General features: G+C 36.8%; 1 protein-coding gene across 10 annotated transcripts in view; it reads right to left on the reverse strand.

Moving 5' to 3' along the window:
- Nucleotides 1-644: 644 nt before the first annotated feature.
- The window catches only part of LOC143228944 (uncharacterized), a 50,245-nt gene continuing 23,032 nt past the window's right edge, over nt 645-27,857 (reverse strand). For 4 of the 10 annotated variants that reach the window (XM_076460454.1, XM_076460451.1, XM_076460448.1 and 1 more), the window contains exons 2-4: nt 20,140-20,337; nt 12,128-12,981; nt 645-7,557 (exon numbers count right to left, since the gene is read on the reverse strand). In XM_076460454.1, coding sequence (XP_076316569.1) covers nt 7,161-7,557; nt 12,128-12,909 — 1,179 coding nt within the window. In that variant the 5' untranslated portion in view covers nt 12,910-12,981; nt 20,140-20,337 and the 3' untranslated portion in view covers nt 645-7,160. Of the gene's footprint in view, nt 7,558-12,127; nt 12,982-20,139; nt 20,338-24,129; nt 24,732-24,793; nt 25,760-27,857 lie in introns of those variants that run through there. The other 6 variants (XM_076460450.1, XM_076460449.1, XM_076460456.1 and 3 more) reach the window with 5 other exon arrangements.

Raw genomic sequence — 27,857 nt, forward strand, 5'->3', positions numbered from 1 at the left:
ACGATTGATGCAGAACAATAATAATATCAAATCGAGCCTGATTGGTTCACTAACCTTGGTATAAATTTACATCATCAACTCTATCCTCTACAATGTTTTCATCTTAACATCACCGAGAATCTTTGGAAGTTTGGCTTATCAGGGTACATATTACATTACCGTCAGCTATACTTGAATTTAAGACCATACTTTTTCTGATATTAGTGCATGTATATACGTTTAAGTGGATGCTAACGATACATTTTCAAAATGATAGTTTAATTGGCCATCGATCAAATGTTGTTAATAATAGTTTTTATTGAGTTATTACATAGGGATAAATTTATCAACAAGAGAACGTTCTGATTTTTAAGTAACCTAAGTACGTATTGTTCAGATCTTGCTATAGCATACTTTTATTTGTGGAAAGCGCCATCTCTTGGTTAAAAATGTAAAAATATGGATTACAATATTTTCGTATTCTTCTTGACAATCCAAGACCACACCGATGGGTTATTAGTTTTAATCAAATATTTCAGTTGTGACTTTCGAAACCAAAAAAATGTTCCCACAGTTAAAAATAAAAATAAATTCTACAATTTTACTTAATCTACGATTGTTAACACATCAAGACAAACGCCGACCAACATAAAACAGTGAACATACCTACATATATCACTTTATTAACGTTTTTGCACAAGACAGATTACGTATTTACATTAGACGTTCTTATACGGTAACACTGGTGAAACATTATACACTGTATAATAAAAACACTTAAACACGCAAAGTTGCTTTTCAAAAATTCATAAAACCACGTATTCGTCGACTTGTTTCTTTATCAGTATTTTATTTTCAATGAAATACAGGACCCACCACAATTTACAGATAAGAGTAAGCAATTATAAAGCACTGTAAGATATTGTTTTTTTCAAATACATGAGCGTGGAATTAATTTTCACCTTGAGGAGCGTGTTTTGGCACTCACTAGCGAAATAACATAAGTGTTTAAAGGTCTATGAGACTTGGTTTGTTTGCCTCAAGTGTTCAAAGCCTATAAGATTTGATTTGTTTTCTACAAGTGTTTATGACCTATGAGATTTGATTTGTTTGCAACAAATGTTTAACGCCTGTAAGATTTGATTTGTTTTCCACAAGTGTTTATGACCTATAAGATTTGATTTATTTGCAACAAGTGTTTAACGCCTGTAAGATTTGATTTGTTTTCCACAAGTGTTTATGACCTATAAGATTTGGTTTGTTTGCCAGTTTAATTAAGGGTTTTCCATTACGAGACTAGGTTCACGTTTTCAACAAATTCATTACTTTAAATGAAAATACAAATAATAAGGGTCGTGGAGTATTTCTTTGTTTCTAATTGATGTGTTGTGTGCAAAAACGAACGACATTTAACGCCAGCCACACATGATTGTATACATATTTAAAGTAAATTCAAATGTGAAGTTTTATTTGTTTGTTTTAGAATTTTCGTGCGAAGCTATAAAAGAGCTATCTGCATACATGTCGTTCCCTACTTTTGAATTGATGGGCTAGAGGGAAGACCTTAAGTAAATAGCATCCATCGCCAGCTGTTGGATTAACCTAATTTAATCAAATAGTGGGATTTGATTATCACTCTCGCACTGCATCCATCAAGCTAAAATGTTGAGAACAATGGGACACCCCTGGATTCACAGTCCGGATACACTAACCACTGGACTGGTGTCAGTCTACTTAGTTTTTCCTAGATTTACAGTCCGGATAAACTAACCACTGGACTAGTGTCAGTCTACTTAATTTGTCCTGGATTCACAGTCCGTATACACTAACCACTGGACTAGTCTCAGTCTACTTAATTTTTCCTGGATTCACAGTCCGGATAAACTAACCACTGGACTATTGTCAGTCTACTTAATTTGTCCTGTATTCACAGTCCGGATAAACTAACCACTGGACTATTGTCAGTCTACTTAATTTGTCCTGGATTCACAGTCCGTATACACTAACCACTGGACTAGTCTCAGTCTACTTAATTTTTCCTGGATTCACAGTTTAGATTAACTAACCACTGGACTAGTGTCAGTCTACTTAATTTGTCCTGGATTCACAGTCCGTATACACTAACCACTGGACTAGTCTCAGTCTACTTAATTTTTCCTAGATTCACAGTCCGGATAAACTAACCACTGGACTAGTGTCAGTCTACTTAATTTTCCATGGATTCACAGTCCGTATACACTAACCACTGGACTAGTCTCAGTCTACTTAATTTTTCCTGGATTCACAGTTTGAATAAACTAACCACTGGACTAGTGTCAGTTTACTTAATTTTTCCTGGATTCACACTCCGGATACACTAACCACTGGACTAGTGTCAGTCTACTTAATTTGTCCTGGATTCACAGTCCGTATACACTAACCCTGGACTAGTGTCAGTTTACATAATTTTTCCTGGATTCACACTCCGGATACACTAACCACTGGACTAGTGTCAGTCTACTTAATTTGTCCTGGATTCACAGTCCGTATACACTAACCACTGGACTAGTCTCAGTCTACTTAATTTTTCCTAGATTCACAGTCCTGATAAACTAACCACTGGACTAGTGTCAGTCTACTTAATTTTCCATGGATTCACAGTCCGTATACACTAACCACTGGACTAGTCTCAGTCTACTTAATTTTTCCTGGATTCACAGTTTGGATAAACTAACCACTGGACTAGTGTCAGTTTACTTAATTTTTCCTGGATTCACACTCCGGGTACACTAACCACTGGACTAGTGTCAGTCTACTTAATTTGTCCTGGATTCACAGTCCATATACACTAACCACTGGACTAGTCTCAGTCTACTTAATTTTTCCTAGATTCACAGTTCGGATAAACTAACCACTGGACTAGTGTCAGTCTACTTAATTTTCCATGGATTCACAGTCCGTATACACTAACCACTGGACTAGTGTCAGTCTACTTAATTTGTCCTGGATTCACAGTCCGTATACACTAACCACTGGACTAGTCTCAGTCTACTTAATTTTCCTGGATTCACAGTTTAGATTAACTAACCACTGGACTAGTGTCAGTCTACTTAATTTGTCCTGGATTCACAGTCCGTATACACTAACCACTGGACTAGTCTCAGTCTACTTAATTTTTCCTGGATTCACAGTCCGGATAAACTAACCACTGGACTAGTGTCAGTCTACTTAATTTTCCATGGATTCACAGTCCGTATACACTAACCACTGGACTAGTCTCAGTCTACTTAATTTTTCCTGGATTCACAGTTTGAATAAACTAACCACTGGACTAGTGTCAGTTTACTTAATTTTTCCTGGATTCACACTCCGGATACACTAACCACTGGACTAGTGTCAGTCTACTTAATTTGTCCTGGATTCACAGTCCGTATACACTAACCCTGGACTAGTGTCAGTTTACATAATTTTTCCTGGATTCACACTCCGGATACACTAACCACTGGACTAGTCTCAGTCTACTTAATTTTTCCTGGATTCACAGTTTGGATAAACTAACCACTGGACTAGTGTCAGTTTACTTAATTTTTCCTGGATTCACACTCCGGGTACACTAACCACTGGACTAGTGTCAGTCTACTTAATTTGTCCTGGATTCACAGTCCGTATACACTAACCACTGGACTAGTCTCAGTCTACTTAATTTTTCCTAGATTCACAGTTCGGATAAACTAACCACTGGACTAGTGTCAGTCTACTTAATTTTCCATGGATTCACAGTCCGTATACACTAACCACTGGACTAGTGTCAGTCTACTTAATTTGTCCTGGATTCACAGTCCGTATACACTAACCACTGGACTAGTCTCAGTCTACTTAATTTTTCCTGGATTCACAGTTTAGATTAACTAACCACTGGACTAGTGTCAGTCTACTTAATTTGTCCTGGATTCACAGTCCGTATACACTAACCACTGGACTAGTCTCAGTCTACTTAATTTTTCCTAGATTCACAGTCTGGATAAACAAACCACTGGACTAGTGTCAGTCTACTTAATTTTCCATGGATTCACAGTCCGTATACACTAACCACTGGACTAGTCTCAGTCTACTTAATTTTTCCTGGATTCACAGTTTGAATAAACTAACCACTGGACTAGTGTCAGTTTACTTAATTTTTCCTGGATTCACACTCCGGATACACTAACCACTGGACTAGTGTCAGTCTACTTAATTTGTCCTGGATTCACAGTCCGTATACACTAACCCTGGACTAGTGTCAGTTTACATAATTTTTCCTGGATTCACACTCCGGATACACTAACCACTGGACTAGTCTCAGTCTACTTAATTTTTCCTGGATTCACAGTTTGGATAAACTAACCACTGGACTAGTGTCAGTTTACTTAATTTTTCCTGGATTCACACTCCGGGTACACTAACCACTGGACTAGTGTCAGTCTACTTAATTTGTCCTGGATTCACAGTCCGTATACACTAACCACTGGACTAGTCTCAGTCTACTTAATTTTTCCTAGATTCACAGTTCGGATAAACTAACCACTGGACTAGTGTCAGTCTACTTAATTTTCCATGGATTCACAGTCCGTATACACTAACCACTGGACTAGTGTCAGTCTACTTAATTTGTCCTGGATTCACAGTCCGTATACACTAACCCTGGACTAGTCTCAGTCTACTTAATTTTTCCTGGATTCACAGTTTGAATAAACTAACCACTGGACTAGTGTCAGTTTACTTAATTTTTCCTGGATTCACACTCCGGATACACTAACCACTGGACTAGTGTCAGTTTACTTAATTTTTCCTGGATTCACACTCTGGATACACTAACCACTGGACTAGTGTCAGTCTACTTAATTTGTCCTGGATTCACAGTCCGTATACACTAACCCTGGACTAGTCTCAGTCTACTTAAATTTTCCTGGATTCACAGTTTGGATAAACTAACCACTGGACTAATGTCAGTTTACTTAATTTTTCCTGGATTCACACTCCGGATACACTAACCACTGGACTAGTGTCAGTTTACTTAATTTTTCCTGGATTCACACTCCGGATACACTAACCACTGGACTAGTGTCAGTTTACTTAAATTTTCCTGGATTCACAGTTTGGATAAACTAACCACTGGACTAATGTCAGTTTACTTAATTTTTCCTGGATTCACACTCCGGATACACTAACCACTGGACTAGTGTCAGTTTACTTAATTTTTCCTGGATTCACACTCCGGATACACTAACCACTGGACTAGTGTCAGTTTACTTAATTTTTCCTGGATTCACAGTTTAGATTAACTAACCACTGGACTAGTGTCAGTTTACTTAATTTGTCCTGGATTCACAGTCCGTATACACTAACCCTGGACTAGTCTCAGTCTACTTAAATTTTCCTGGATTCACAGTTTGGATAAACTAACCACTGGACTAATGTCAGTTTACTTAATTTTTCCTGGATTCACACTCCGGATACACTAACCACTGGACTAGTGTCAGTTTACTTAATTTTTCCTGGATTCACACTCCGAATACACTAACCACTGGACTAGTGTCAGTTTACTTAATTTTTCCTGGATTCACACTCCGGATACACTAACCACTGGACTAGTGTCAGTTTACTTAATTTTTCCTGGATTCACACTCCGGATACACTAACCACTGGACTAGTGTCAGTTTACTTAATTTTTCCTGGATTCACAGTCCGGATACACTAACCACTGGACTAGTGTCAGTCCACTTAATTTTTATATTCGCCTAATTTGAATCAAGGAAGGGCTCGTTTTGATGTGACCTAATACGTCACAAACAATTGGCACACATTCTAAGCGTTCTTTTTAACGAGTTGTAGACTGCAAACAGAATTTTATGTATAAAAATTGCGATTAGCAGTAAAAGCCATAATTATTACAACACATGATTATTACCAGGCAGTTACGTCGCTACAAGTGTAAAGGGAGTTTTTTTTTTACCAACTCAAACTTTCTCTCTCCTCCAATTTTAATTCTACACACATGTAGCAAATGCAATGCTTATAACAACAAAAACAAACAAAAACGACTACACGCGCACGACCGTTTTACGATAAGTTTTTTGTTCTCGGATACTAGAAGCCAACCAAATATATACCACAACAACAAGTATTCCCTTTAACCCAACTTTTCATACAAATGACATTTCTGCACTAAATAATTGTTTATTTAATTAAATAATGCTCGAAAGAATATTATTAATCAATTCTATTTTGAAGGAACTTGTTACCCCTCCCATCTACTCCCAAAACTGTTAGATATTATAATAAAAAACCTTCTGATCCTTTCTAAGCTCTGAAGGTATGTGAATACTGTGGGGTTTCAAAATTTCAAACAAAGTACTTTTTGAAACGCAATGTTTAAAATTTCTGGGTAGGAGAATAATAAGTTCCTTTAAAATTTAGCTTAATCATGTCTTGTTTTGTCTTCCCCAAAAAACAAATTGACTTGTCCTTCCTTCCTCAACTGTGTTTTGGGTGCTGGTGCCTCAATTGTTACCAGGGGAAATATGGCATCACAGGGTATCTATCACAAAACAGAGACGAACAGAGTCAATAACAAACTCCGTAAAGTAGTGCCTTATCCTGAAGTTCGGCTAGCGTATCTAACACTCATTGTTATGTTTAGTCTTTGTGTGAATGAAACTTTTGGTATATTGTTTCAGTTACGTCCTCTATATCAAATAATTAATACGTCACAAATATTTCGCTGATTATTTTTTATTACAAGTGTTAAAAATAATTCGTCTCACAATTAACTCTGGTCAGGAAACCACGTTGTAGTTGTGCTTTATCTTTATCAGCTTTCTGGGACCCTTGGATCTTTTACCATTACTTACACAACCGAAACTAACACAATCAATATTCTACGTATAATTAATTATATGGTATAGAATTATGAGAAACAAGGAAACTATTAAACTGCCCTGAACAATAAAAAAGAAAAATTAGGAACAAAATTCCTTTCTAGTGGTTTTGATATGAAAAAAATCTTGACGTTAGAGCTCACAGCTTTGTTTGCTTTTGTTAAGCATGTTATTTGTGCTGTGCCTACATTGGGAATCGAGCTCCGAAACTCAGCGTTATTAGCTCTCGAGCTACTTGATGAGACACTAGAGACAGGTTTTATAGCGCTTGGTAACGAATTAGTTTTACACAGTTTCTATGTGCTTAGACTGGTTCTTCTGAGATTTGTTTTTCTCAGAAGAGAAATTCCAACCCCAGTAGTAAGGCTTTGGACCTTTCCCACAGTGTAACATGACCCGCCACCTGCCGGTTTGCCTATCGAAATACCAATAAAAGTTACCTATTATGCAGCCGATAAAGAGAAACACAAAAGAGACGAACACACAAAGCAACATAATGAGTTTAAACGTATCTTGATCAGGATTCGACACAACATAGGACGGAATTGAAAGCCATGGTGCCAACGAAGATAAAATGATGAAACCCGCAAAAAATATTATAGAAAAAGATTCCGAAATGCATTGTTTCCGTCTTCTTTTCTTCTCGATTGATAGCGAAGCTATCGAAGAGTCCTCTGGATATCTAAAAAATAAAAAAGAAAACTTTAAAGTTAGATTGAATACTATTGAATAAATAAAAAAATAAAATGTGGTAAAAATACGAAACCATCAAACCAATAAATAGAAAGACTTCTATTCAAATACACTGGTTTTACCGAATTTTTTCATCGAAAGTAAAACGTTATAAAGTAGAAATAATTTTAATGTAATAGCGTCTGAATTACCTTGTGTACAGTTACGTCTCCACACCTACTGTTGCGAGTACAGCAGGGGGCATAGTGATAGAACACGCGCCATACTTTCGCATTTGGCGTAAATGATCAAACATTATGCTTCACTTCATGGCTGTTGTTGAGGCGACTGGCCTACCACCTGATTTGTCACTTTGAGCTAATATACTACTTTTATTATTTTAAGACATTTTACTGGGGACGAAAAGTGTTACCTCATCCTGTATTTTTATAAACTAGACTTGCTAGTTTCACTTCAGAGACTGAACAACTGGGGGACGTTTTAGTGGACAGCTTCTGTTTTGAATTTTATGAAAAACACTTAACCATCAAAATCGACATAATCAACAACAACCAAGACAGAAATTGTCAATAATAAAACTCCAACCTTACTGTGTCCATTCTGTGTAAAACTAGAAGGTAACCAAATATAAATAGTAATAATAATATATGCTAACAAATCTATAACTATTTTTGTTCTTCCGAATGATTCGCATTTGCAATTCGGTAAACGAGTCTTACCTATTTAGCTTCAGACATTAATTCATACATTTTGATATCGAACATCAAGCGTGAAAAAAATTGTGTTGATTCTTGTTATTACCGAGAAGTTTACAGATTTTATACGTTTCAAGATATATAAATACGAGTTGTTACAATTATGATATTGGTGTCTCGTGCAGAAAAAGTACTATTCATAATCATAACACATTGTGTGGTAAGCAGGTGAAGACACCTTCCGAATTTTATGTTGTCATAATGAATATACTGGAACTCTCGTGCGAACTCCAGAAGCGTTCGATACAGTCGCATGCCCTTAATTTCTGTGACGTCATCTAGGCCTAGAACAACGTTTAAACATATGGAACTCTTGTCTCTATTCCGTAATAATTTAGCCTTCAGGCAATGTGATCTATTTTTACAGGCCTCAAAATGAAATATTCACTGGCACAATATATGCCAAAAATTTTCTCAACCCAAACGAGCCGTTTTTACATATATATTTTTTTCCACAAGTGGGTTTTCTCGACATCACTGATTCACTGGCACAATTCTGTAGGAAACAAAATATGCAAAGCTTGACCATATTACAAGAGGGAAACTTCAATAGCCGCAGAATTTGAAATTCTTTTAGGCAGGAATAGAGTAAATTAATCTATAAGATCTTTTTTTTCTTTCCTTTTTATCAGATATATTGTGCGCCAGAAATACCAAGCATGGAGCGCGCGGCGCGTACACCTGGTTCGATTTTATTATTCAATAAAATCTTTACAAGCCTACTCTGAAATTGAAATTATTTTTAAGCAGAATTAAAGTAAATTAATCTCTGAGATCTTGGGCATGAGCAAATACGTCAGTTGAAAGGGTTTGATCTCCTGAGTCCAAAACTCTAATTATATCTTAAATCGGTCAATATATGACAGAGATAAGCTGTGAACTAAAAGTTTGCACTTGGAGAAAAACCCTACAAAAACAAGAACAAACTCAGAGCCATTCTATAAACCGGTAAACTTGCTTCATTTCATTCGTTAATTAGTTAGCTTGTTTTAATTTAGCATAAAACTACATGAGGGCTATCTGAGCTAGCAATCACTAGCTCAGTAGAGTAAGACTGCCAAGAGGGAAGGCAGATAGTCATCAAGTCTTGGCTACTCTTTCACCAACGAATAGTGGGTTTGACTGTCACATTATAACGGTCTCAGGGTTAAAATGGCGATATGTTTGGTGTGACGAGGATTCGAACCCGCGATCCTCAGATAAGGAGTCGAGGGTCCTATCCACCTAGCTTTGCTGTGCCGTTGCATTTAGTTATACGAATCAAAACGCCAACCAAAATCGGAAATGAAAATAGTTTTAAAATCTGTCCAACTAGTATCGTTTTATTTATTTGTCCATGGAATGGACACAACATCTATAAACTTTTGGTATACTTGTATCCCTTATAGCTATAACTTTTATATGAATTAAAACCGGAATCACAATTTGTAAAGTGTAATCATTATTTCAGCATACAGATAAGTGTATAAAGCAGCAAAGTATGGATTAAATTATATACATTTGTGACTGTGGTATTAATTCCTGCTTCGTTTCAAAACTTATAATTTTTAATACTTTTGTTTGTATACTTTCACCTTTAAAGGCCCGGCATGGCCTAGCGCGTAAGGCGTGCGACTCGTAATCCGAGGGTCGCGGGTTCGCGCCCGCGTCGCGCTAAACATGCTCGCCCTCCCAGCCGTGGGGGTGTATAATGTGACGGTCAATCCCACTATTCGTTGGTAAAGAGTAGCCCAAGAGTTGGCGGTGGGTGGTGATGTCTAGCTGCCTTCCCTCTAGTCTTACACTGCTAAATTAGGGACGGCTAGCACAGATAGCCCTCGAGTAGCTTTGTGCGAAATTTCCAAACAAACAAACAAACAAATTCACCTTTAAAAACTACGATTGCCTACAGTGAATGTGTAACGCCATCTATTGGGATGAATTGTAGTTAACATTTATTTAATTAATGGTATGTTTACCATTTATAATAAAAAATAAAATATCTGTATATGTATTTTATTTAACGAAATATTAAAAGTGGATACCCACAGACCAGCCAAGTAACTGTAGTGATAGTCCAAGCCTTCTAACAGCTAGTCCTGTTGACATGACAAAGTAGACAGATGGTATACGAAAATTTTTAATTGTTATACCGGAAGTGTTAGGCTTTTTTGTTGTTTTGTAGAGTGTTATTATTAGTGTTATGCGCATAATATAAAGTAACTGATACTCTGAACGGTCGATTTATCGTTTACGAATTCGGATGTTCTTTTTTGTGCGTGAATTATTTGGATACCTGGGTGATACCTACTATTATGTATCTATGATTTGCAATGAATAACTTATTAGTAACATTCATTAGAGAAGAAACTGTAACACCTTTTAGTGCTCTGAGAAGAGAAAGTTGCGATCTCAAACTGTGCTCTAAATATCTGCACAGCCTTAACACAAGATAATATTCTTCTGATGAATAAATAAATAGAACCAATAAACCAAAATTTGCCACACAATCCAAATGTCCTTATTATAACCATGAGAGTTTGTTAATCAGATAACCTATTTAATCAAATATATCAGACAGTGTCATTGACATGATACTACACTATTCTTTACTTTCACTGATAAATTCTTATAAAAATTTTCATACAGAAAACAATATTGATTTTGTCAGCCCGAAACACTAGTCATTTCCCCTTCCTTGGTGGTTTAGGATAAGGGTTTGTAATAACAAACTAGGACTCTTAGTTGTTTCTGTGAGTACAGAACTACATCGTATAGCTTTTCGCTGCAAAAGATAAGACTGAAACACTATTTATACGAATTTGTATTCAGATAAAGTTTAGAAGAACGAAATTCTAGTTTGTTTGGATTGATCGTATATAATCACATCTAGGGTATAATAACACATTACGTCATTAATATTCGATACTTGTACTTTTATTTTGCTTCGGAGTTTACTAAAAAATATTGAATGAAAACAAAAATCAAGTGACAGGAGCTGTAAGGTGGTGGGAGAGAGGTCCTGAATCTGCTTCTGAGTTAACATTGAGGAAGGGGAGGGGGTAACTGTTACGAAGGCTCATTTATTACTATCATTGTTATCCGCCTAATTTGTTTGTTTTAAATTTGGTGCAAAGCTACACGAGGGCTATTTGCGCTAGTTGTCCATAATTTAGCAGTATAAGACTAGAGAGAAGGCAGCTAGTCATTACCACCCACCGCCAACTCTTGGATTACTCTTTTAACAACGAATAGTAGAATTGACCGTCACATTGTAACGCACCTATTGCTGAGAGGACGAGCATGTATGGTGTGACGGGGATTCAAACCCGCGACCCTAACCACCTGGCCATGCCGGGCCACCTTCCATCTAGCGAAATTATACTTTTTAATTTTCACTCACAGCTTCAAAATGGAAGGATGGGAGAAGTAAACTGAACATAATACGAACTTGTATTGTAGATGTCTAATAATAACAGTTATTTATAAACATATATGTATAATTATAGCCAAAGTGTGATATAATAATAATAATAATAATAAAAAGGCAAACTTTAATTTATTTGGATTCTCAAAATTTTCATAAAGAAAGCAGAACAAGCAATAAACTTATGTTTTCTGCAAGAACGCGATATGGGAAGACATTTTAAAGTATTAGAATACACTCATTCAATAGTTAACATATATGTATTTACAAAAAGGTGAAATAATAAGACATCAATAAAGACAAACGGAAGAAAATATATTGTAATGTGTATAAGAATGAATCATTGAAGAAATAGATACAGGATCTTGAATAATTTGTTTAAACTCAACTGTTCGTACCTTTCTGGGTTTTCGCTTCCACGACCTGAGACGACCATTTCATTTTCTCTTTGTTTGGATACGTCGGCTTCGTCGTCAGAATGAACAGAAGAAATGACCACCCTTTGACCCCCAATGGTGAAGATATTGTCCTCCGTGTCCCCTAAGCTAGCTCCATTTACATGGTCATCCTCTTCATTGGACATTTTACCAAGACTCTCAGGAAAAGATGATTCTCTTTGATATCGGTGATAGTTGTACGCATTAATTTCATTTGAACTTTCTAATTCATACTGTTTCAAAATGGCGGATCGGGTTAAACAAGGAACGTAACTATTTTGCTTTTTGCTGACATCAGCGCTTTTAATTCTCTCATGAGAATTGTTCAAATCTTTATCTGACTTGTGATAACCGTGAAAGGATTTGCTTAACTGATAATGAACGTCGGCTACTTTCTCACTTTGAGTAGGCTGAAGGTGGGCATTGGTGAGCTTTAGAGAAGTGAATCTTTGATTGTAACAAAACCCTATAGCATTTTCTGTTGAGTAATTGCATTTATCAGAATCGCTGTTGGCGGGTTTCTCGAGTTCTTCATCGCTTTCTTCCACACACTGTAAGTGAGGATGATTAGAACCGTAGGTGTTCCTATGGCTGAATCTGGTGTGTTGGCTGTGCCTTAAAAGACTGCCATAATTTCCTTCTCGGGAAGGAAGAGGACTTAGAGTTTCGTTTGAGTCTTGTGGACAACTTAGAGCAGTGTTTGTAGCCATGCCAGTCGTTAATTTTGTCAGCTCACTTTTCATCGTCCTTTGTACCACTAAATAAGAACACTTTTAATCATAAAAACTTCAGTTATTCTACTCCATTAGTCAAATCTGTGAGAAAAAAAAATGTTCCTATATGAACATCATAAGTACAACACTATAAGATAAGATATAAAACTCAATTTATCAGTACCAAACCAATTTTATAGATAGCTTTAGATACATCGTAAATGGCAAAGACAACAAAACAACAAACAAATAAAATAACTCTGATGAAAATTGGACACTGTTTCGTTTGTTTTAAATTTCTCGAAAAGCTTTTGTTTGTTTTTGAATTTCGCACAAAGCTACTCGAGGGCTATCTGTGCTAGCCGTCCCTAATTTAGGAGTGTAAGACTAGAGGGAAGGCAGCTAGTCATCACCACCCACCGCCAACTCTTGGGCTACTCTTTTACCAACGAATAGTGGGATTGACCGTAACATATAACGCCCCCACAGCTGAAAGGGCGAGCATGTTTGGCGCGACCGGGATGCGAACCCGCGACCCTCAGATTACGAGTCGCACGCCTTAACACGCTTGGCCATGCCGGGCCTCTCGAAAAGCTACAGGTTTATCTGCGCTAGCCGTCCCTAACTTAACAGTGTAGGACTAGAGGGAAGGCAGCTAGTCATCACCACCCACCGCCAACTCTTGAGCTACTCTTTTACCAACGAATAGTGGGAATGACCGTCACATTATCCAACGGCTGGAAGGGCAAGCATATTTGGTGCGACCGGGATTCGAACTCGCGATCCTCGGATTATGAGTCGAACACCTTAACACGCTTGGCCATGCCGGGCCCATTTTAATTGCCCTTCAGAGTGGCACAACGCTATGTCTACGGACTTATACCTCTAGAAACCAAATTTCTATACCCATGTTGAGCTGAGTACAGATAGTCCTTTGTGTAGCTTTGTGGTTAATAACGGACAACAACTATTTTAATTATTATTTTAGATGACAAATATATCAGAGAATAATAGAAATAGAAATAGAGAGGCGGGAAAAGTACCCACAAGTACTGGAAATAATTTTCTTCACATTAGAAAAATAATTCTTTTTAGCGCATAGTTACAAAATGGAGTATCTGTGTTTTGGAATCGAACTCCTAATTTTATCGTTGTATGTTCATGAGCGTATCACTGACCCTTCGGTTGGACCAGCGAAACAAGGTATGGTGTAGTAACATGTCATGCTGGCAACTCGATCGCAAGCCCATTATGTCATTTCAGCTACATAGGTGGGATACAATAGTGGGATTGACAGTAACATTATAACGTTCCCACGGCTCAAAGGGCGAGCATGTTTGGTGCGACAGGGTTTCGATGTATTCTTGAGCCTAACACTGACTTCCAACACTTTTCAACTGTAGCACGTATTATTGAATCACTCATTGATTTCTTGTACACCTCAACTGAAACTCATACGTTCTTGAGATCTGGAGATTAAAACTTTGAACCAATCGGCCACACCCAAAGTTTGATTATTAATTGAAACTAACAATTAAAAAATCTAAACAAAATCTAACATTCTATGTATCAATGGTTTTGAGAAGTGTGGAAAGATAAAGTTAAAAATGTATCTCTCAAAAAAGGCCCGGCATGGCCAAGCGTGTTAAGGCGTGCGACTCGTAATTTGAGGGTCGCGGGTTCGCATTCTGGTCGCGCCAAACATGCTCGCCCTTTCAGCCGTGGAGGCGTTATAAAGTGATGGTCAATCCCACTATTCGTTGGTAAAAGAGTAGCCAAAGAGTTGGCGGTGGGTGGTGATGACTAGCTGCCTTCCCTCTAGTCTTACACTGCTAAATTAGGGACGGCTAGCACAGATAGCCCTCGAGTAGGTTTGTGCGAAATTCCAAAACAAACAAACAAATCTTTCAAAAAATGGTTCATGTTTTCACCAGACCAGAGCTACACACACACACCAATCAAACAACATGTTTACGTGGTTGGTCAGTTTACATTGTTGAATACGTAATGTTGATAATGATGTCCATACCGTTTCAATTAACTTCAGAGAAAGAAATATAGAGCAGGTCGAAACATTAGTCTGTGGTAGGTCAGCGGTAAGTTTATGAACTTACAACGTTAAAATCTAGTGTTCGATCCCCTGTAATGGACAAAAAAGAGAGTCCAATACAGTTGTGCACTAAAAACAAAGAAAAACCTCGACATTGTGAGCTAAATTGTTCAAGAACTTTATGTTGTTGTTGTTTTGAATTAAGCTACACAATGGGCTATCTGTGCTCTGCCCACCACGGGTACCGAAACCCGGATTTTAGCGTTGTAAGTCTGCAGACATGCCACTGGGGGCTCATTGTTCCAGTTTCTACATTGCAAACCTCGTCATTGATTGCTACACAGTGAGTAAGACCAGAGAGTCGATCAACTGTTCTGATTATTACAAGTAATCTTTCTTCTACGTAACCTAAATGCATAGGGCACTAATAGTTATTTGACGGAAGATTTAGAATAAAGTTTGTTTTTCTTTCCCATTTAATTCGAAACGTAAGTCGTTAAAGAATAAAAAAATTTCACGATTGAACCTGTATATTAAAATAATCAATAATGAAATATTAAAAGCAGCATGCAAACAGATACCATATAATGTCACTGATATTGTGGTAAATAAATGTCCAATAGCTATACAACTATATTAGATGTCATCTAGTACTATTGTCACACACACACGACTCACCGAATCAATATACAAAGCTTACAACAACAATCAAGTAACCATCGGGGTATTCCTAGATGTCAAAAAAGCATTCGACAGCGTTTGGCACAATGCCATCATATACAAACTAAACCACCTACAAATAAATCCTACGATAGTCAAATGGATTTCAAATTTTTTAACCAATAGAACAGCACAAGTAAAAGTCAATAAAACCATATCCAAATTATTTAATATAACGGCAGGAGTGCCCCAAGGATCAGTCCTCTCTCCACTTCTTTACATAATTTTCGTCAGTGACATACCTTTTCCAAATCTAACATACACACAATTCACAATACGCAGACGACATCGCAATCTGGAGCACCTCCAGAAACCCAGTAATGGCCATGTCTCGCGTACAAGAATCACTAAACAACGTCTCAACATGGAGCAACAAGTGGAGGGTCGTGTTAAATCCGACAAAAACACAAGCAATCACCTTCTATAGAAAACTAAAGAAGCAAAGAAAAATCTAGAAAAATAAATCTATCACTTGGAAACACAACCATCAACATGAGCAAAAAACATCACATTCCTTGGCGTCACTTTCGACACAAAACTAACATGGAAAAAACACATAAACAATATACACTCATCAATAAGAAAAGGATTTCATATCTAAAGACTATAACTGGTAAACAATCAAAATGCGCACCGAACACCATTATACAAATATACAGGCTTACATCCGTCCACTAATAGAGTACGGATGTCAAGTAACATACAACATGTCAAACAACACACTCCAAAAAATCCAAGTACAACAAAACAAAATATTAAAATCTGCATTCAGTTTACCATCTTTTACACCAACAAATTATCTACACCAAATTAGTAATTTACCAACTATAAGAGATAGAATAACAGAACTTTCTATGAAATATTATCGAAAAGCAGAAAACAGAAACAAACTAACGGCATCACTACACAAATTATCAAGTGCACCAACAAAATACATATCACCATACAACATATTTCAAGAATCACAATCCACTCAACAAAGAGTTTAAATACATAAAAACTATGTTATTAACATGAATTCCTTTTTTTTTCAGGTACAGGGCACACGACAGGCAAAACTTTCGGCGCCTGTCGTGAAAGTGGGTTTTCTCGGGGTACTCCTGTTTCCCCACATCAAAATCTTCAGGCATTGGATTTCTAGATCCCAGCCCAGGCAACCTTTTTGCCAGACCCAGAATCGGGCCGTTTGATTTGATCTGAACTTGAATGAATTACATTCATGTTCACATCTACCCAAACTTTTTCTTTTCGAGACAGGTCCCGACCTTTCCTTCTTTCCACTGCTACCTTTGCCTCCACCCAAAAGACCATTTAGTGAGACATTCCCCACCCAAAAAGTCAAGAATAATAACGATAATTAATTTATTAAAATAATAAAAAAAAAAAATCACCACTTAATCCTAATAACAATCCACGAAAGGGGACGAAGAGGAACTACAAAGTTCCTGAACACCCCAGTTGGAGAGAGAACTCTTCGGATTTCTCTCTCTCTAAACTGAACCCCTGCCACGTTAGTTTAGTTTAGTTTATTGTCACACATGATAGCGATGCCACTTAAAAATACTAGTACCCAACAAATACCATTAAACAAAATAATGGTAAACCAAATCATGTTAACAATGCCGGTATCCAACAAATACCATTAAATAAAATAATAGTAAACCAAATCAAGCTAACACTACCGGTATCCAACAAATACCGTTAAACAAAACAACAGAAAAGCAAGGTAAAGACCATGTCCAATAAGAATGTGATAGGCAGACAGCGTTCAACAAAATGGCGTCAATAAACGATGGCAACCAGATATCATTGAACAAGTTTGTGGCATATAGATGTCGCTGAACATAATGGCCGTAAATAGAATATCGCTCACGTGATTTATCCTGTGCTCAAAGCAACAGATTAAACAAACTTTTTTTTTTTTAAAAAAAAAGAAGTTATTTACATTTCAAAAGATTAACAGGGCGTCCTTCTAAATGCTGGCATTTCTGTTTTTACTAGCTATTAACAAACAAAAAAGTTGCGCGACTTCGAGTTAAAGTCAAAGACGAAGAGTAGTTTGTGTTAAACTGCACGTAATGTTTTACCGTTACATAATTCGATTAGTTCTAAGCCTACTTTTTAAAACAGACATTTCCTATTTAACGAGAAGAGCAGCAGAAAACGTGTGTTTTATCTACGGTGTCAGTGACCTCTGCAAACAACAATTATTCTCCCTCCTAATACGTCGCCAAGTGCTTTTTGTCGTCAGTATACTGACACACTTTCTTGGGTAGCCATGTTGTTTTTGCTGTATATAGCGTTATATGGCGGGTGGAGCCTTTTCTCCATAATAATGTGATCTGAGACATATAATGAATCGTAATAATGTGATCTAAGACATATAATGAATCATAATAATGTGATCTGAGACATATAATGAATCATAATAATGTGATCTGAGACATATAATGAATCATAATAATGTGATCTGAGACATATAATGAATCATAATAATGTGATCTGAGACATATAATGAATCATAATAATGTGATCTGAGACATATAATGAATCATAATAATGTGATCTGAGACATATAATGAATTGTTAAGAGAATGTAAAATGTAAAACATTTATTTAACAAAAGTAACTGCAAATAAAAACCCTCGCGCTGCGCAACTGTTGCACAAACAGTGAGAAATCAAAGGAAGTGTTTATCATGTGTTATATAAATAGAACACGTACGTGCATAACCTTTGTTTTATGTGTGCATAACTGTGTTGATAAAGATGTGCAAAGTTGGCATCACACTTACTTAAGTAGATACGTTCATGTTATTTAACTAGACATTACACGTGTTTATAAACAATAACACATTTAGTAAATTGACAAACAACAATTTAGAAGCCTAATGAAGTATATTTTATATAAAGAACTTCATGAAATAATTATAATTATGTCGCTAAAACAGTGAGTCTGGATAACGCTAAAAACCAGGTTTTTGACACGCGTGTTAGGCACAACGCAGACACTCCATTGTGTCGTTCGGTGCTTAACAACAAAAATGAAAACATCATTAACAACAAACATTGAACTTCGTATCCACTCAGGTGGCACTGAACACAGACACTCTACTGACACATGGATTAGCACAACCATTATGTTTTAGGACTTTGTTTATCGATGTACTGGTGTATTAACGTAACAACATTCTGTATACAAGTATCGGAATATACGTGTCTATAAACATATACTTAAAAAAAGGCCCGGCATGGCCAGGTGGTTAAGGCACTCGGCTCGTAATTCGAATCCCCGCCACACCAAACATGCCCTCCCTTTTAGCCGTGGGGGCGTTATAATGTGACGGTTAAGCCCAAGAGTTGGCGGTGTGTGGTGTTGACTATCTGCCTTCCCTCTAGTCTTACACTGCTAAATTAGGGACGGCTAGCGCAGATAGCCCTCGAGTAGCTTTGCGCGAAATTCAAAAAACAAAAAACAAACAAGCTAGTGCAGATAGCCCTCGTGTGGCTTTGCGCAAAATTAAACAAACAAACATATACTTAAATATACACATACATATGTTAGTAAACAGTAAATATGAATATAAGTCATCAGTAATTAGTCACAACAACTACGTCATCCTATTTCTAAAGCCAATTTTGATAAGGTGGTAATGGTGAACCTCGTCTTGGTTCCTGGAATGAATGGCCTAAAGAAATTTATTTTCAGAACTTGTAATGGCACACATGTCATATTGTAGAACTCTGCCACGACACACATGTCATATTGACTCATGAAGTTTCATCATGAGGAGCAAGAACCTTGGTCTATGTCTCAAGTTTACGTACCTGGAGCAATAGGACATGTACGTTCTTTGTGTCATGGGAACTAAACCCCTATAATAAGTGCCGAACACAACTATTCTAATTAAACTTTGATGGATACAGGTATCTTGGTTTCAGTTTTGTTTCTAATTGATAAAATTGGTATGTAGAATTTGAGCCTCAAACCCTCCTTCAGAATGGGTCTATCAATACAAGTAACGCTAGTAATAGATAGTCAATAAACGTTGTTCCGTAATGAATTAACCCTATTCATTTCAAGCTCTGTGGCAGAGTAAATTCAGCAAGTGTACAACTACAGTAAAAAAACAAAACGTACAGGTATATGAAAGGGAGATTGGGTTTATGTTACCAGAATATGTTAGTTTACAAACAACAACAACAACAACAAAAGTTAGCAACACGAGGGTTTTCTTATGCACATCTGGCCAGTTTTCATATCCTGAAAAATGTGTTATATACGTATCTTTATTTCACAACACTCTCACCAGTTTGTGATTTATTTTATTACCATACAATTAGCACAGAAAATTTAATAGCAAGTAAATAACTACATCACGTGGCTGTAAAAAACTATGATACCATATGTAACTAAATTATTACTTTAAGTTTAAATTTCTCGTCTTACAACACTATTCTAGTTTTCTCACATTACATTACTTAACGTACCTTTTATTTTCTTCAAATGTTTAAATGAATATGTCAGAAAACTGTGTAATTCTCCATATTTTCTGGTCCCTCAAGACAGAGAAGTAGAAAATCTCATCGCTACCAAGGAGGCGTGTGTTTCTTCAGAGGAAATGTTAGATACATTTGTTTTGTTTCTGATACTCCTGCGAAGCTGGGTACTATCTGGTTTAGTCGTCCCTAATTTAGAAACGATAGAAGACAGTTAGTTAAAAACACCCAGTGTCTACCTTTTGACGTCTTTCATCGAATAATGAAATCTGACAGTTCCTCTCATAACGCACCCATAATCCCAAAGTGCGGAGGGTGATTTTGTGGCGACGAGACACGAATCATTACGCCATTATCAGCCCCGGTGGAAGGGAACATTTGAGTTTCATAACTGTTAACATAACTGAGCAAGCAGAAAGAACGAATACTGGAAAGAGAATGAACGCTAATATTAAACGAGTCTATGGTCCAATGTCGAGGCCCCGCTGTAATGGAAGTCGAAGACCTCATGCCCTACTTTAACTATACCGTCTTGTTTTTACCTACGAGTTCCTTGTAGCGTCCCCATCGCGCGTTGTCTGGGGGGAGGGGAGTTTGGTTTCGAACTTTAAAATTTGTGTATGCTTGTTTGTATACAACGTGTTTCTACGACATTTTTAGAAGGCTTTAGATGCGTGCTTCTGTGAATAACACATTCAGGTGTGATACGTGCGTTTTAGAGATAACTTAAACTGAACAACGACCGTGCTCATTTTATGGCACGTGGAGTTTTATCACGTGCGTGTTGAAAGCTCATTGCACCTTTGGAACGTTTCTGATTTAGATATACTTTACTTGCAATTAGAAACGTCAGACGACAGCAACCCTCATATTCGTTTAGTATTACCATGACACTTTTAGTACACAGAAGGAATGTTTGTAATCATGTAATATTACCACAGCACTTCTAGTAGACAAACACTTTCATTCTCTTGTAAATTATCATGTAATATTACCACAGCACTTCTAGTAGACAAACACTTTCATTCTCTTGTAAATTACCATGTAATATTACCACAGCACTTCTAGTAGACAAACACTTTCATTCTCTTGTAAATTACCATGTAATATTACCACAGCACTTCTAGTAGACAAACACTTTCATTCTCTTGTAAATTACCATGTAATATTACCACAGCACTTCTAGTAGACAAACACTTTCATTCTCTTGTAAATTATCATGTAATATTACCACAGCACTTCCAGTAGACAAACACTTTCATTCTCTTGTAAATTATCATGTAATATTACCACAGCACTTCTAGTAGACAAACACTTTCATTCTCTTGTAAATTATCATGTAATATTACCACAGCACTTCCAGTAGACAGACACTTTCATTCTCTTGTAAATTATCATGTAATATTACCACAGCACTTCTAGTAGACAGACACTTTCATTCTCTTGTAAATTACCATGTAATATTACCACAGCACTTCCAGTAGACAAACACTTTCATTCTCTTGTAAATTATCATGTAATATTACCACAGCACTTCCAGTAGACAAACACTTTCATTCTCTTGTAAATTACCATGTAATATTACCACAGCACTTCCAGTAGACAAACACTTTCATTCTCTTGTAAATTATCATGTAATATTACCACAGCACTTCCAGTAGACAAACACTTTCATTCTCTTGTAAATTATCATGTAATATTACCACAGCACTTCCAGTAGACAAACACTTTCATTCTCTTGTAAATTATCATGTAATATTACCACAGCACTTCTAGTAGACAGACACTTTCATTCTCTTGTAAATTACCATGTAATATTACCACAGCACTTCTAGTAGACAAACACTTTCATTCTCTTGTAAATTATCATGTAATATTACCAAGCACTTCTAGTAGACAAACACTTTCATTCTCTTGTAAATTACCATAATACCATGTGATTAACGGCTATTGATCGAAAAACTAGAGAATTTGTCTAGGAGCGTGTGTAGGTTTCGAACGTTCAATTTCAATGAATTATTAATTTCGGACGTTAGTACGTCTACGAGGACATTAACTGTATACATTAGTAAAAGTCAACTCATAAGCTGCGTTAGACCAACCGAACCATCTGGCTTAAACGAGGTGTGACAATATCAACTTGTTTGTTTGTTTGTTTTAATTTCGCGCAAGGCTACACGAGGTCTATCTGCAGTAGCCGTCCCTAATTTAGCAGTGTAATACGAGAGGGAAGGCAGCTAGTCATCACCACCCACCGCCAACTCGTGGGCTACTCTTTTACCAACTAATAGTGCGATTGACCGTTACATTATAACGCCCCCACGGCTGAAAGGGCGAGCATATTTGGTGCGATGGGGATTCGAACCCACGACCCTCGGATTACCAGTCGAGTGCCTTAACCACCTGGCCATGCCGGGGCCAATATTAACTTAGAATTAATTTTCTCGTCGTGAAGTTGGATCGTTGATAAAATATTCAGTTCTAGACCGAGAAAAAAATCAGTGTTGTTGGTAAGTTTGTAAAACTGTTCTATATAAACCATCATTTGTAAAACTGTTCTATATAAACCAACATTTGTAAAACTGTTTTATATAAACCATCATTTGTAAAACTATTAGTAATAACCGTTATTATAAATTTTATTGTATTTATTTATATTTGTATATTAAAATACATTTGTGCTAAAAAAGAAAATTGTTTTATATCAATCTTGTTGACAAATAACATAAATTTAAAATATATTAACATTTAATTAGCTACAAAGCGCAGATTAAAATTCCGGTTGTTTGAAGTATTAATACGTAATGTACATAACATAATAAATCGGAGACTCATCCGAAATAAATTATGATACGTAATAATAATTACTATAACACTTAAAGCCATTGCTTAGAAGGACACGGGTCTCACGCTGGTAGAGCGGTAAGTCTACGGATTTACAACCCTCCAATCAGGGGTTCAATTCCCCTCTGTGGACTCAGCATGTGGCTTTGCTATACAAGAACATAGAGGGTTTGAAGTGTATGATTATGGTCTATCCCTATCTGTGTAATTCGTTGTTTTTTTTCCTCTTGTAATTTCTATAACAATAATCCGTTCCTTGTTATAAAACGTCATGTTTGGTTGTTAACCCTAGAGAGAGAGAGACAGAAAGTTTTACTAATATTCATTATTAATTAATTTATTTCAATAATACAACCTTCAGTTAGGAAAACTATGATTGGAGGTTCTTGTATGACGACAAACTTATATATCGACGCGTTTTAACGTGTCATCCTGACACAGTTATTTCCAGATAAAGGACAGTTGTTACCTTTCTTCACATACTATCTGAAATTATGTCACTTTCTAGTAACAATTCACATGTAGCAAGTATATCTCTCATTCAAAACTCCGAACATGCAATTTCATTGAATGTGTTTGAATAGGTAACAATTTGTTTTCTTACTGCAAGAAAAACATATTTTGGTGATAAATGTTTATCAAGGGTTATGAAGAATCGTGCTTAACACAGTTTTTATTCTAAGAAAAGAAGTTTAGATCAAAACACCGTCACTTGTTTTTACCATATTAGATTGTAAGTAAATCTAATAGAGAACACTGTCACTTGAAGGAATTTTTACCATATTAGATTGTAAGTAAACCTGATCACTTGAAGGACTTTTTGTCATATTAGAATGTGAGTAAATGTGAAAGAGAACACCGTCTCTTGAAGGGCATTTTGCCATATTAGAATGTGAGTAAACCTGATAGAGAACACTGTCACTTGAAGGACTTTTTGCCATATTAGAATGTGAGTAAATCTGATAGAGAACACTATCACTTGAAGGACTTTTTGCCATATTAGAATGTGAGTAAATCTGATAGAGAACATCATTACTTGAAGGACCTGTTAACGTATTAAGTTGTAAGAAAATTTGGAAGAGAACATTGTCATTTGCAAGACTTTTAACAATAGAAACAGTTGGATCATAAACTTACCATCGAGATGTCTTAGCTACGTGATAAAGTCGTCTGTAAACAACTGAATCTTGTACCTGGAACAACTAATCAACAATATAATCAGGACCTCCAGTGGTTCAGCGGTAAAGCTGAAGGCTTATGGTGCGAAAAATTGGGTTTCGATACCCGTGGAAGGTACAGAACAGAAAGCCAATTACGTGGCTTTGTGCACAGCAACAAAAGCCTAATTTATGAAAGTAAGGAGTCAACGAATTTTTGCATAAACAAAAACAACAACAAGTTAAAATGTACGTTTTTGGAGAACAAAAAAGTGAAAGATAATTTGTTTGTGGAGGTAAATAATTATTACATTCACTTATCTGGGAGGTTGTTTAATCACCCCGCATCTCCAAGGTTTTATATATATAGATGCACACCGAACTGTTAAGAAAATATATTCTTCTGATCTGAATGACACCTCCCCCTTTTTACTATGTCTGCAAAGTTAGAATTTTAATGGCGAAAAAATTTGCTACATCCTTATTATAATTTTTCATTAAAAACAGAAATGACGAACGGTCTACTTTGTTTCTGAACACCAGAAAATACTGATGCGAGGCGTTGAAGAGTACTTGGTCTACAGTAAAGAAGTGCAACCATCATCAAGTCTTAAACTAGGCTTAGGTCATGAAAGCCTCCTTACCTGTGTTACCAGCTTGATTCAGAACAAAACAGGTGCGATTGTCAGTTAACGATGTGGAGCTCACTAAATAAGTGTTCCCAGCCGAGCCGTGTTTAACTAGTGTGTTACTGGGTTCGAGATTAAGCTGCAGGGCAGACGACCAGTTCTTTATCCCTTTTTGCAAGATTGGTAGTTCTTGATGCCTTTCAGAACAGAACAACAGTTGACGAACTTAGACTTGCTGCTTCCGTAAGGCCGAGATAATTACAAGGTTTTTTAGCATATTACTTTTTTTACGGAAAACCCAAACATCATCCGATTATGGACGATTCGTGTATAAAACGAACTATTTTTTCTCGAGAGATTGCGGCTACCGCTAACTCTGAACACGTTGTAGGCTTTCCGTGAGAGATAAGTGTTGTTGGCATCAAAAAACTGAACTAGAAACCTGATGTAGGTCGAGACACATTAATCTGTCACTTCTTGTCGAATGTATTACAAGAACACATGAAGTTTAGTCTAGAAATATCGTAGTAAAACAAATAAAACCACGCTTTGAAAATCAGCGCGTATGAAATCATGGTAAATACCGACAAAACTCAGTCATAACGAAAACCATTTTATTTCTATAAATCTCAGGTTTTGTTTGTTTGTTTAGAATTTTTAAACACAAAGCTACACAATGGGCCATCTGTGCTCTGCACACCACGGGTATGGAAACGCGGTTTTTAATTGTGTGAACCCGTAGACATAACGCTATGCCACTGAGGGGACACGTCTCAGGTAATTCACCAAAGTGCTTCGCACACTAATAGAGCTGTGTGTCTATTTTTGTCACGTTGCGTTTCAACAATGTTCGAGAAAGACGAGCAAACAATTTAGATAAATATTTTATTGTTGTTTTATCATCATTGTTTTTACCGTACCCGAGTTTCGGTTAACGTTTTTCCCTGAAAATAATAGAACGTCACAGATTACAAAAGCGATTTTAAATCATAAAAGGCGTGTAACTCTACAATAATATAATAGAAAGATGCACAGCACAGCGCGATAAAAATTGTTAAACTAGTTACAATTAGTTTAGAAATATAAATAATATAAATTAAACATAATTAATGAATTTCTAATTATTGTGATTATGTATTTAATAAGGAATTAATTAACAGTTAATTAAATAGTTAATACGAGTAAATAGAAACAATAATTAATTAAACATAATATGAAATAATATTTTACAGTGGGGCAGCAGTAAGTCTATGGGCTTATAACGATAAAATAAGGACTGTTTGTTTGTTTGTTTTGAATTTCGCACGAAGCTACTCGAGGGCTATCTGTGCTAGCCGTCCCTAATTTAGCAGTGTAAGAATAGAGGGAAGGCAACTAGTCATCACCACCCACCACCAACTCTTGGGCTACTCTTTTACCAACGAATAGTGGGATTGACCGTCACATTATAACGCCCCCACGGCTGAAAGGGCGTGCATGTTTGGCGCGACCGGGATGCGAACCCGCGACCCTCAGATTACGAGTCGCACGCCTTAACACGCTTGGCTATGCTGGGCCACAATAAGGACTGATTTCTCTTAGTTGATACAGCAGATAGCCTGATGTGGTTTTGCTATAAACATACACACGTATATTTTTTATAAATAAACTTATCAGAACGTTTAATAATGTTTTGATGATAAAAAAATGATCACTTAGGATTTTCTGTTTATCTTTTTTTTAGTGAATAAACTGTTTGATGCAAAATATCCATATAACAGTATGTACAGATTTTGGAAATTATGTTAACAACATTGTTTTTCAGACAACGCAGGGTTTGATCCCTCGCTATAAGATACTTTGTTGTGTAACCTCCATAACGGGGGGTAGCGTAGTGTGGAAAGAGTGAACTCAAGAGTTTCACAGATTTCGATATATAAATGCTAATAACATTTTGAGCCTAACTTTCAGACTATAGCTAGCCCTGATCGTCAACGGTTTAAGAGACCTTGACTTGTCCAAGTCGAACGTCAGCGCAACGTTATGTTCTCGTCCTTCATCGCCTTGGTAACAAAAGTTGCTTTGAATTCCCCCAAAGCTATACGCTCTAACCGTTCCTAATTTTGTAGTGATAGACTAGAAGGACGGAAGCTAGTTAACACCATCAACTATTAGGCTACGCTTTCACCAACGAATAGTGTGATTGACCTTCACGAAATAGCGCCCCCACGGCTGGGAGGGTGGGCATGTTTGGTGATGTGGTTTGAACCTCAAGACGCACAGATTGCGAGACGATCACCCTAACCACCAGCTCATACGAGATTACGAATTAAGATTTAGATCGGTACCCCTAGAAACGTTAGAAAAATACCGCTTTCAGTCTCTAATTACAATGGAAAATTTGACGTTTCGAATACAGATCAGGCGAAATCATATTCTGAGCCATATAGCTGTAATGACAGATAGTCATACTTAAGACTTACTAATATTTCTAGTCCATTCTTAGCCATCAAGCTGTTTGGATATTGACAGATAGCATAATGTAACAAAATTTTGACTTTTTATTGTTCCTGGACAGAAAGTGTTATTTTCCAATTGCTCATACCTAAAGTGAATCGAAATGACCTAATTTTCTCTTCAAACTTTGCTTTTGTGACCTGGGTAATGAAATTTTCAAATTTACTCATTTTCCAGAACATTCCAGGTAGATTCAGTGCTGAGACAATTGGAATTGCCTGTAACCCGAATGAGTGGCGCCTCTTTATTAATAGCTCATCCAGAAGCCTCATAGCTGTGCTGCTCCATAACGGGAATAAGTATCCGTCTCTTACCCTGGCTCATTCGGTGCACCTCAAAGAGAAATACAACAGCGTCAAGACCTTGCTAGAAGCCTTGAAGTATGATAAGTATGGCTGGGAGTTTATCGGAGACTTCAAAATGGTGGCATTCCTGTTGGGTCTCCAAGGAGATTTTACCAAGTTTCCATGTTATCTTTACCTTTGGGACAGCAGGGACACAGCAGCGTACTACAACAGAAAGCACTGGCCACAACGGACCGAGTTCTCTGTGGGGAAGCACAATATCAAGTGTGAGCCACTGA

This window comes from Tachypleus tridentatus, chromosome 10 (assembly GCF_004210375.1).
Source record: "Tachypleus tridentatus isolate NWPU-2018 chromosome 10, ASM421037v1, whole genome shotgun sequence".
In the NCBI taxonomy this organism is placed as follows: Eukaryota; Metazoa; Arthropoda; class Merostomata; order Xiphosura; family Limulidae; genus Tachypleus; species Tachypleus tridentatus.